We start from the raw sequence: 12648 nt of genomic DNA, 5'->3' as shown, positions 1-12648 counted from the left end.
CCTGTTGTTAGCAGTACAGTACCTTTCTCAGCTGTCATCTAACACCAACTGATTTCATATTCATACTTCCATTACGTAAGCAAGTGCATCTGCAGTCATCCCAGTGACATCAAAACTTGCTTCATTATCCAGTGAATCCTCCATCACTGACAAATGAGTTACTCTTGTCCAGAATCCCAAATTTTCTACCAAATCTGCAACCCCCTTCCACCCTTATATCATTCTGGTCTTTTTACCCAGCTGTGTTCCAGGAGAAAGTTTCATTATCTGAACCTCAGATTCTTTCAGGCAGAATTTGTTGTGAATTTTAATTACATGAATTCTCTTGATGAATTCTGCATGCACCCCAAATATATGTTGTACTTTTCTTCAGGTCAGTATTTCATAGTGTAAGGAAACTGAAGATTATTGATATGTGCCTCAACAGTTTTCAGGTTTCACTGTTTATTATGTTCACATACATTTCCATCTACCTCTTCACACTAATTCACATTTTGTCCTCTTCACTCTGCTAATTCAGATGCAGTGACTAGACCCCCCCATAGCATATATGTCCACCAGTACTACTGTTATTGCATGAAATTCCATGCAGATTACACCCAAAAATTTGCTCTGGCAAAATATTTTGTTTTATTTGCTGCCCTGTCTGCGTTCTCTAACAATGGGCACTGCATGAGACAGACTGTATAATGGAATGTAATACATCTGCATTTTAACAATATTTCTGTACAGCAATGTGTTATGTTGCTGCTTTTAGGTTTATGGTCTTACAGATGATCATATTCTAATAAAGTTTTAATTTGCTTAAGTAACAGCTCCATCTTTCCTCAGCTTTCCACTTTCAGTGTTCTTGTTCTTGGGTCTTATTTTCCTGAAGAAGCAGGATTTGGTTGTTCTTAATCTTCCTTCTAAGAAAGTTTATAGATGAAGTGACATATCATGCTAGATGGTCAGTGAGTAATGTGTGTTTCAGTTGGAGCGAATGGACCGGAGGGAGCAGGAGATGAAGAAACAGAAATCTGGTGGTTGGTTCAGTGGTTGGTTTGGGGGAAGTTCACAGACGAAAGAGGAGGAGACTCTTACAGCTGCAGCAATAGGTTAGCTGTTTCAGTGCACATATGTCTAAAATATTTTGGTATTCTTGCTGTGATTACTTCTTCCAGCTTGGGGTAACTATTGTTAATTGGATGACTGCCAGTTGTAGGGAACTTTTAGAAGTTTAATGAAACTCTAAAAGTCATCAATGAGGTACTTGACAAAAATTAAAAAGGATGTTTGTAATATGAATAGCTATTGAAATAGTAGTACTACTGAAAAAAAAATTATTGTAGAAGTGTTCTTAGTGATTCTTGCAGCTGCATTTGTACCAGCTGTTACCCCTTTATCATGTTACACTATCATACTTAGCATCAGCATCTTGTATTTTCAAAATGATAGAGGTACTTGACTGTGATAAATTTTGTCTGGGCAGGTAAATGACATCATTTTAGTCTTAAACTAGCTGAAATTAGTCTGCCTTTGTCAAATACAGTGATACACAGCATTACTTATGTCCCCAAAATTAAGACACTTCCAATTTTAAATCAGGGTTTTAGGAAAAAATTATAACAGTGTATTTATTTCAGTGAGTTTATTTAGGACACATCAGTTAAAATAACGAAATGCTTAAAATACATTTAAAGTGAAAATTGTGGAAAGTATACCAGAAGGAAATGAAAATTTCAAATTTTCACTAAATGCACATTTCTTTCAATTTTTTTATTTAATCAGAAAATTTGTTCATGATCCTTCAGTCACACTTTCATTCTCTGAAGATGATGCATCTCATCACTTTATTCACTCTTAACCCAAAGAATGTCATCTTGCGTTCCAGTGTTTTCAATATCTGTCTGTAAATGATTGTTAAAAGAATTTCAGAATTAACAGCCTGGTGTCATAAGTGCCAAAGGAAGCCCAATTTCCATGTTCTGCACATTTTGTTTTGAATTTATTTCTTGTTCAGTATATGTTGCTTTCCATATCTTGCTTTCTAACTGGGGCACAGGATAGTGTAGTTTACAATTCTTTATTGGAGTCCGTCATAACACAACATAACAGTCAAGGTTAATATTACGTTAGCTACATGTTTCAGCTTTTAAAGCCATCATCAGGCAAAACACATGATTACTATATTCACACACTATTGAACTGCAATTTCATTGTGATAGTAAAGCTGGATGCTTGATAACTGTTACAATACAAAATACAAGGTATAAAAGTACAATGAATTATGAACTTATTATGAAACGAAAGTTATGGAGTAAAATGTGGTTAAAAATTCTTCACGTGATACTGCATATCATGAAGTCAGTTGTTGCAATCTTGTTATATTCCCACAGACATAATGGTATATTCAAGACTTGTATGCATATAGTAAAGTGCTTGAAGGCCTGTGGTATAGATGTAGTATTATTTGACATTAATTGTTTGGCCGGTGCCTCATTTTACAATGTATTTTGTCTGTTCTGTTGGGAATACAGATTGCCTGGTGATGGCTTTAAAAGCCAAAACATGTAGCTTAGGTAATATTAACCTTGACCATTATGTAGTTATGTTATGACGGACTCCAATAAAGAATTGTATATAATAAGACAACAGGATGCACGAAATGAAAAAAAAAAAGATTTAGTGTAGTTGCTTGATGCACTGTACTACAAGCCAGAAGGTCACAGGTTTGATTCCCCATGAGGTCATTGAATTTTTCAGTTGACCTAATCCTTCCAGCCGCACTGGGGCTGACTCAGCATCTAACAGAAATGAGCTCCAGGAATCTTCCTGGGGGTAAAGGGTGGTTGGTGCATAAGGCTGACAACCTCATCGCCACCTGTGAACCAGTTGCCTAGAAAATATGTGTCTCTCCACGTCTCATGACGGTGTGGGCCTCCGCAGCCTGTTACATGGACAACTTTACCTTTTACCTTTTTACTTTCTAAATATTTATAGGCATCAGATTCTTGTTTGTATACATATATAAAAGTACAATGAAACTATAGATACAGTGGGTTTCTTGTACCTAATATGATATTATTATTTGTAGCAAAGAAGTTCGAAGATGCCATGACTCCTGAAGAGAAAGCAAAACTGTACCGTGCGATTGACTATCAAGAGAATTCAAAGCCAGCTCAGTACCCTAAAACGTTCGTTGAAATTAGCTTGAGCTTTGTGCTAAAATGTCTAGCAGTGGAAGTGCGAGATGATTCCCTGGATATTCCACAGGTCTTATACACTGAACTGAAAGGTGTTTCCAGTCGTATCGAGCAGCGACCTTCTGCTGATGCTATAAGGTGAGATGGACTGATTAATAACATGTACGTTATCAAGCAGCTTTGTCCAAACGGTAATGCTTTTGGCTTCTTATTGGGAGATACCTAGTTTTAAGTTCATCTTTGATACCAGCTATTCTTTCTGAGGTCTTTTGTCCTCGGTGCTGCCAAGCAAATGCAGGGATAGACTGTCAACTTAGACTGTGACTTTTTGCCTGTTGTTTCAGTTCATTATTCATCAGCCATGCTATCATTAGTACTATTCAGTCTGAGATACTGGTGGTATCATTAAATGATGTATATATAAATAAGCATATATGTCTTTGTGTATTGGTATCTATAATCAGTACCAGGTGTTTAATATCTATAAATAAGAATCATTTGAACATATTACTGTCCTTGAAAAATATCATTAAAGAGAATATTTTGTGGATGTGCTGCAGGCTGCATACCTTCTGGTCTATCTCCATAATTCCTCTGATTAAACTCTGCCTATTCAGCTGAAAGAAGTGGCCAGACACAAAAGTGAACTCCTAGAATGCACTGATTTTGTGCAGATGAATATTTGCTTAGACTGTGTGAACAGTTGGAATGTTAGTTTCAGACCAGCTCCCATCATAATCAGATAACCTGATAATACNAGTCTCCAGGCACCTAGGTAATGACTTAAATTTTCAATCCCCAAATTTGATCATCAACAGATTGTTTAACTGCANCAAGGTCTGTTTGTTTAATTTCCAGTGTTTCTAAAGTGTACTGTTATTAATAATATATTAACGCTGTGGTAAAGTTACATTTTGATTGTTTAACTTCGGGGGGAGGGGGGGTGAGAACTTATAATCACTTTCGTCTGTTATTCTCTTTCGCTAACATCTATGTTGCACTCGGCTGCCGTCGGCGGTCTTAGCTAAGGTAGCTCGGGATCGGGCGAGGACAGGATGGTTACTGGCGGGTGACTCAGAACTCCCTGCGAACATTTCTACTATGTACACTTCTCTATTTACAATAATAATTACATGAAGAAAAAGGTTTGCTTTTGATCTGTCTATCATGACTCTTATCCTAAACTAATTCTACCGACCTTGGTTGTGGAGGGGAGGTGCCTTGAAACTGTGCTCCTATCATTGTCTGTCACTCTCCGTTCATTTCTACCCTGTTCTACCCTGGCTCTCACTTGGTACACTGGAGACTGCCTTATAATCTCACAATAACACTGTTCTTAACAATAACATCTAACAGCATGGCGTATATGAGCGAAAAGACTTACTTGCAATACAAATGTAGATTACGGCCGTTGTCCACCCTCTTATGGAATACATGTCGCCGATAGCCTTCGGCTGACAACTCTATATTCTGTATAAGATCAGATTCCAAGTCTCTTGAATTTCCCTCATTTATAGTCTTAATTCGCTGATTCAGCGTGGACGACAAGGGGGTAGATAGCTCCTCCCTTGTGTTCTAATTTCCTAAAGTTAGGCTTTCATTGGGTATTCTATGTGGCTGGGGGTGGACCTCTTGCGTCTTATCGCTGTGTATTTACTCATATGACCATCTCCAGTGGCCTAGTTAGCGGAGCGTCTTGCATACGGTATTACGCATGAATGCTGATTATCGCATTCTTAACCTCATTGCGTGTCCATGTGTTGTCATCTTTGCTCTTTCACTGCAAAACACTTTTCGCAAGTCTCCAGGCACCTAGGTAATGACTTAAATTTTCAATCCCCAAATTTGATCATCAACAGATTGTTTAACTGCACTCAATATCACTCCTCATTATTACGTGTAACCGCATAGAGAAAGAATCCGTGAAATATGATGCTTTGAGATTCAACTGCCTTTTCAAGGCACGCATCCTTGCCATTTCTACAGTGGAGCCACAATTTTTATGATCTCTGGCCCTCCTGCATGTGATATAGCACTCCCGAAACTCGGGCTGATGAATGTGGCATTGTTGTCAAATCTTGATTTCAAGACAAGTTATCAGAGTGCACATGCAGTCAGGAACATTGGATTACTGGAACAGCTCACTATAAACGTTACATCTGTCAGCAGACCTTGGCAGCGCGTGACTGTTGGCCAGCGCTGCTTACAGGCAGGCAGTAATGATGTCAGTGTTAGCCATTGCTATTTCAAGGTGGCCAGTGCTATCCTGACAGGAAGAATCATTAAATTGGAGCTAGACTGTAAGGGTATGCATGAATTTTGGTCTTGGTAGCCTGTTAGCAAATAGACACTGAACTAGATCTGACTTCTGTTTCAAGTTAACTTATTGTCCAAATCGATCATTCTTTGATCATACAAACAAATGATTTACTGGTACTCTAAAGCAGGTTTGAGAAGTACTGTCTTCTGGGATGTGATGCAGTTTGCTGACATTTTGGAGAATCGAAGAATAAATTGTGCTTTCTGTGTGCTTCTTGCCGGTTGCTTTCTTGGCCCACTCGTCAACCCTGAAGATGGAAGTAGTACAGTTCTCTGAAGTATCATTGAACTTCTACCAGACTGCTCTGTGTTACATATTCGTCATAGTCACTGCTGTGAGAACCTCAAATCCAAACAATCAAATGGTTTATTTCTTACTGTGATCTCCTGGGTTTTAATACAGTATGATGCAATAATTTTTAATCCTGTGCATGTTTGTGCTTATGTCTTTTTAGAGTGATGATGCAGATAGAGGGATTCACAGTATTTGGGTTGAAGCAGGACAACAATGTACCACAGCTGGTCACATCCAAGGAGCAGGACAGTAAGGCTCTATTGGATGTTCTGTTTGAAACACATCCTCTGGATGACACATGTGACCAAAGGATCCGTGTTACTTCAAAATCTCTGAAAGTAGTTTATGATGCTCAGACAATCAACAGAGTGGTAGATGTGTTCAAGGCACCAAAGGAAGTTAACTTGGCTCAGTAAGTTCTTGACATATTTTTTACCTTTCTCAGTCAAGATCAGTAGGTTGATGGCAGCAAATATTACATAAAGTTTGCTCAAGGTTCCATTTTTTCAGACATTGTTTTAGTTCTGAATAATATCTGCAAAGGCCTTGCCATAGCTCAGGTGGTTAGTTGCTGGCTTCCCACTGCAGTGGCCCGGGTTTGAGTCCAGGTCAGGTCATATGGGATTTGTGGTTGGCAAAGTCGCACTGGGGCAGGTTTTCTCTGTGTACTTTGGTTTCCGCTGCCTATCTTCATTCCACCTATTGCTCCACAATTACCGTCATCTGTCATCCAGGGCTGGTACAATAAACCAGTAGTGGCCGCAGTATCAAGTGGACTCAGTGTCACCCCAATATCTGCAAAGAAATCATGCCAAATGCAAACTCCCAAAAGTTGAGATGGTCTATAGATGTTCAAGAAAGAATTCATATCTCCTGTCACCAGAATTTTGTGTATAATTGTACATATTCTGTGCCATCAGAATACAGAATTAAAGCAGACAAAACATTCATCTATGCCATATTCACTTGACATGGTACAAAAGAATTTTAACCCATATCATATAAACTGTTATAGTTTACATAAAATATATAGTCCTGTAGCAGAATCAAATTATAAGTATCCCTGATTCTTTATTCATGCTTTCAGTATTTTAGTTTTATGTGATCCCTATGCATAAACAGTCAGTTTGATATTTTGCTCTATTTTTTTCCCCCTCCTTTATTGACAGTCAGATACTGCAATCTTTTAGTCAATGTGCTGTCTTGTGTACAATTAGTTAAGACTTGTACACTTCAGTGGCTTGAGTGGGTCACTTCCATCGACGTGTCCCTCAGTTTTTTAGGTCTTCTGGCAACTTTCGTCCAGTTTTTCTGTGGTTGTGTTGATATAAAAGTGGTTGGAGCAGTGGGTTTGGGTGGTTAGCTAACTTGTTGAAGTGGTTGATGCTGTGTTCTTTGATGGCTTCTGTGATGTATGGAGTTTTGAGGCCGGTGTGAATGGTGTGGTTAGACACATACCATGGTTTATTTGAATCAGGGGGGGGGACATTTGCCTTTTCGAAGCGTGAACGTTGTTTGAATGAATTTTGTTTCATTAACCTTAATTTTCCATTTTTTTAGCCATTTTTCTATGCGTATGTGGTGGTTCTGTAAGTTAGTTCTTGCTGTGATGTGATTATCGTGTGTAGCGAAGATAGCCGTGTTGTTGGCAAATGTCCCTATAAGTGTTTTATGGGATGTGGGAAGGTCGTGGGTGTAGAGCGTGTAGAGGAAGGGGCTGAGCAGGCTTCCTTGTGGTATGCCTGAGAGGATTGGTAGTCTTCTTGATAGTTCATTGTTTACTTTAACTACGAAAGTTCTGTCGCTTAAGTATGAGTGTAATATTGGGAAGTAGTGTGATGGGAGAAGTGTTTTTATTTTGAAGAGTAAACCGGGATGCCAGACTTTGTCGAAAGCCTGGGCTATGTCTAGGAATACTGCAGTACAGTATTGATTTTTTTTCAGTGCTTGATATATGGTATTGGCGATGTGATGGCTTTGTTGTGTGGTTGAGTGCACTCTATGGAAACTGAACTGATGGTCTGGGGTCCGGCTTAGTGGATTTGAGTCTTGGTTGATTTTGTTGGGAAGTAGTTTTTCAAGGAGTTTTGCTATTACTGGTAATAGGCTTATTGGCTGGTATGAGGAGAAGTCGGTTGGGTTTATCCCAGGTTTTAATATCATTATGATTTGGGCTGTTTTGAGTGGGAGGGGCCAGTAGTTTAATCGGAGAATAGTGTTGAGTAGGTATAGGTGTTTAAGTCGTACTTCTTTTGGCAGTTGTTTTATAATTTTGGTGGTGATGAGGTCTAGTCCTGGGGCCTCTTTTGGTTTTAGTGTGTTTATTGCTTTATGGATCTCCTTTAGTGTGAAAGGCTTTGGCTGTTTTGATCTTTGCATGGTTTCACTGATAACTGAGTCTACTTCCTGAAGTGGTAGGTTATCCTGGGGGGTGAATACTTCTTGTGAGTGTTTTGCAAACAAATTAGCTTTTTCATGGTCGTTTCTTGCCCATTTGCTTGAAGGAGTAGTGTACTTACGTATTGGTGAGGCAACTGATTTTGGTTGTCTTTTGTTCCGTATGGGTTTCCTGATAGAGTTGTCTTGTCTGGAGAGGTTTGCGGTATATTTTTCGAAAGATGTATTCCTTAAGTCGTGTAATTGTAGTTTTAGTTTGTTTCTGAGTTGGTTGAATTTTAATTTGTTTTCTGGGGAATGGGTTTTTTGCCAGAGTGATCTTGCTCTTCTTTTTTCAGCAATTTTTTTATCCTTAACAGGATGTCGTTAAGGGTGGGAGTGTGTTGGAATGTAGGGGTTGCCATTTTGGCTGCTGCTTGTAGTAGGTTTATGAAATGTTTGTAGTCTCTTTCTATGTCGGTTGGGTCCTTCAATTTGGTGTTTAGTGTTGTGTTGGTCTCTATGATTTGTTGGAATAGTTCCCAATTTGTTTTGGAAGTATGGAGCTTGGGCTTGGATTTTTTTGGAAGTACTGTTGTGCTTAATGTTGCTATGATTGGAGTATGGTCGGAGGTCAGATCTAGACTTGCGGTGATGTTTAGGTAGGATGGACAAATGCCTTTTGTTATGAAGAAGTCCAGTAGATCTGGAATTTTTTCCTTATCTCTTGGCCAGTATGTCGGAGAGCCGGTAGATATGCATCAGCAGTTGTTGTCAGTGATTGTCGCATGTAGTTCTCTTCCTTTTGTGGTGGTGAGCCTTGATCCCCAGAAGGTATGTTTGCTGTTGAAGTCACCACCAGCTATAAATTGGTTCCCCAGGGTGCGGAAGAAGGTCTCATAGTGGATTTTCTTAAGATTGATTCGAGGAGGACAGTAGATCGTGGAAACGGTGAAGGGGTACGGGAAGGTTGTGATTTTGATTGAGGAAGCTTGGATGTGTGGTTCTTCATACTTCTGTAGGACGAAATGATCTGTAGTTTCTTTGATTATGATTGCTGTTCCTCCATGTGCTTTGCCATCAGGGTGGTTGATCTGGTAGGTTTTGTATGTTGGTATGTTGATATAACTTTTGTCGGTGAAGTGGGTTTTGCTGATTAGGAAAATATCTATAGTGTTTATCTTTAGGAATATTTTTATTTCCTCTTGATGATTTTGTAAGCTGTTGGCATTCCATTGTGCTATTGTAAGAAATTTGAACATTTAATGTATTTTGTTGACGAGTGCAGTGATCATATTTAGTACCATAGTGTTTTGTTGCAGTAGTAGTTGTAGTAGGTTTTTGAATTCGTCTAGGAATTTGATGAGTATGTGGGTAGATTCTTCCGGCAGAGCTGAGTTGCGTCCTGTAGCATCTGCATAGCTTCTGGGTGGTGATGGTTCTAGTGCTGGAATATTTTTCGCATAGATTTCGGTTGAGTAAATAGGTGTGGTGGTAATTTTTTTCTGTACTGGGCTAGTGAGGCCTTTGGTTAGCTTGCGGTAGTGATCACAGCCTCTGTAGTTGGCTGGATGGTCTCCTTCCCAATGCACGCATCTGGCTGGAGTGTTCCTCGTTTTCTTGCAGTCTGTAGTTTTGTGTGATCCACCACATTTGATGCAGACATATGGCTTATTGCAGTAGGTTTTTGTGTGTCCATATTGTTGGCATCAAGTTCATTGTATGATGTTTGTTTTATTGGAGTGCAGAGGTTCTATTTTTACAATTCTGTTTTGAAGTCCTGTTATGTCAGATTTTTTTTGTTATTTTGGGCTGGTTCTAGGTCTATGAAGAATAGGTTTAGTGGTTCTTTGATGGATTTGTGATGGATATTGATGATGTTTCTGACTCTGTGCCCTAACTCGGCAAGTTCTTGTTTGATGTCTTCTATGTTGGTGGTGTGGTGAAGGTAGCATATCACAATTCTGAATGTTCTATCTTCTTTCAGTCGATATATGTGGTGGTAGATTTTTGTGCTTTGAATTCTCTCACCATTTTCCTGTATGTTTCTGGGGTTTCACAATTTATTTTGACTATGTTATTTGCTAGGCTTTTGGTGATGTATTGTTCTTGTTCGGCAATTTGTTGGATGTGTTTTATCATTTCTGAGTAGTTTTGGACACCATGAATGAATATTGGTGGTGGTTTGGCTATTTTCGGAGTCATATTGATGTCGTTTGGGGTTTCAGGTTGATTTAATAGGGGGTTGAATCGGTTTGTTGTCGTGGTGTCGTTTGGAGTGGGTGGGTCATCTTCACTGGATGATGACATTTTTTTGCTCTATTTAAAAATTATTTCTCAAGTTAGACTGTCATTTGACTGATACCAGCAGTGTTTGTTGTATTGTTTATTGTTCATGGTCAGTTGGACACTTTATTTTTGTTAGTTGTCCTTTCCCCTTCATTAATATCAACATGGAAAGTTCATTGACTGGTATAATCAAGTTTATCCTCTAGAAAGAGTGTGCATTATTGATTGACTTTAATTTAAAAATGAAATTTCTAGCCGTAACATAAAAATTGAATCTTCTAAAAGAACAATGAAAATGTTTTGGTACTTGTATGTTATATTGAACAGACCACATGTGTTTTATTCTGTATTATTTGTTCAGGCTGCAAGCCACTGCTGAGTCAAAGCTGGCTGACTTTAAGGAGATGTCTGCAACAGGACTGCAATACGCCATCCAGCAACAGAGCATCATGGACCTGAATGTAGATCTGCAAGCCCCCTACATTATTGTTCCCCATGGTGGCTTCTATTCTGGGTATGCTGGGTGTGATTTATTTGTATCTATATAGGCAAGGTAGTGTAAGCCACACCATCTGACAGAAGGAGGAATTACAAATTGTGAAATGTTAAAAGAGACAGATATGAACTTAAAGTATTTAAGTTAATGAAATGTATTTCATTCCCTTACTGGTGCACAGTAATTAATGTCGCCTTCTAATGAAATTTGCTTTGACAGAAATTGAAACTCCCTTAGTATATTGTAGTGTGTATGCCTGTTACTGGGTAATGACCTTGAATCAAACAACGAAACGACATCCACTACTAGGCAACAGATTCTTGATAAGCATATGCAGCTGTTACTGAATAATGCCTTTCCATACAAACATGTTCCCATGGAAACGATTGGAGCAACAGTAGAAAAGTTGTGTTTTCTATGTGGTCCATGCTGAGATTTTATAAGCAAGACAAGTTTAGAAGTTAGTTGTAAGAGAGTCTGTGAAGAGAAAGACTTAGTCAGTGCACAGAAGCTGAAGAATCTCCATTGTTAAGACTTAGCGTGTGCTGTAGCAATTGGTATAGTTCGGAAATCAGCGATGGCACTATAAATTTAGTTACTAGTTGTGTTAAAGTGGTCAATAAATCAAATCTCCAAATCTAAACCCCCATTGATATTCGCTCAAACACCTGACATTATATTAGTAATAAGTTTAAGAAATTGAAACATCATACAGTTTAATGCAATGAAACTTTTCAGCACCACTAAATTCTATTTACATACTCATCTTTTATGATTCAGTGAATTTTGTCTTTTTCAAACATAAGAGCAGCAAGGTGCCACTGTTTGAAGAGCAAATTAATATTAAGGTTTACATATGATTGATCTAGATATGAATCCCTACATGAAATATAATCATTTTCAGCCATGTACAATGGACTGGAGGAAAGAAAATAAGAGGGGCCATAAAATTGTTAAATTACTGTATTTGGGCATATGGCAGATTTAGATGGTAACAGAATACACTCTTAGCTAGTGCTGGATAACGCATGTTATCTTCTATTTTGACATTACAACTAAAATAAAGTTTTGGCCTTCTCAAACACAACTTTCCACTTGGTCCTGTCCTGGACTGTTATCTTCTAATTTGGTACCTTCATCTTCTTAATGTCAGTGCTAAGATCTTCCACCCATCGTATTTTCGGTCTGCCCACTGGTCGTGTACTTACTAATTCCATGAGTACAGGGTTTTAACTGATCAGTTGGTAGGCATTCTCTCTACATGGCCAAACCATCAGAATCTTTGTGCATGTATAAGATTGATTATAAATGCATGTTATAAATAAGAAAAAAAGAACCTTTTTTGTGTTGACTATGAAGAGTACTGTTTTCTGTGATGTGATGCTATGTAGTTTGAAGATTATCAGTCTGCATGATGTTCCATTGCAGAATGAAGTATGCATCCAGTGTCTGTTTGTATTCATGTCAAAGTGCTGTGTACTCCATATGTGGTATGAAAATTATAGTACTTGCTTGTACTTGTGATGTATTTTGACTGAAATGGTTGTTATTAAGCCTATTACATAAATGTAGGAAGGTCTCTGCAGACATGTCTATTGTACATGTGTCTATAGTGATTTGAAGTGCTAATTTCTGTGTTGAGACATTATTATTATTATTATTATTATTATTATTATTTATTTCATCCA

The 12648-nt window shown here is 38.3% G+C and overlaps 1 protein-coding gene across 1 annotated transcript in view; it reads left to right on the top strand.

Moving 5' to 3' along the window:
- Positions 1–12648, top strand: part of LOC111871223 (vacuolar protein sorting-associated protein 13) — a gene marked incomplete in the record, with an annotated part of 172647 nt that overhangs the window by 23187 nt on the left and 136812 nt on the right. Inside the window, 4 exon segments of the mRNA XM_023864160.2 lie at positions 974–1097; positions 3077–3323; positions 5960–6211; positions 10826–10978. Coding sequence (XP_023719928.2) covers positions 974–1097; positions 3077–3323; positions 5960–6211; positions 10826–10978 — 776 coding nt within the window.

The sequence above is a fragment of the Cryptotermes secundus genome, unplaced genomic scaffold (genome assembly GCF_002891405.2).
Source record: "Cryptotermes secundus unplaced genomic scaffold, Csec_1.0 scaffold649, whole genome shotgun sequence".
Classification (NCBI taxonomy): Eukaryota; Metazoa; Arthropoda; class Insecta; order Blattodea; family Kalotermitidae; genus Cryptotermes; species Cryptotermes secundus.
Note: the sequence above shows the minus strand (reverse complement) of the source record. Positions and strands in the feature narration are given on the sequence as shown.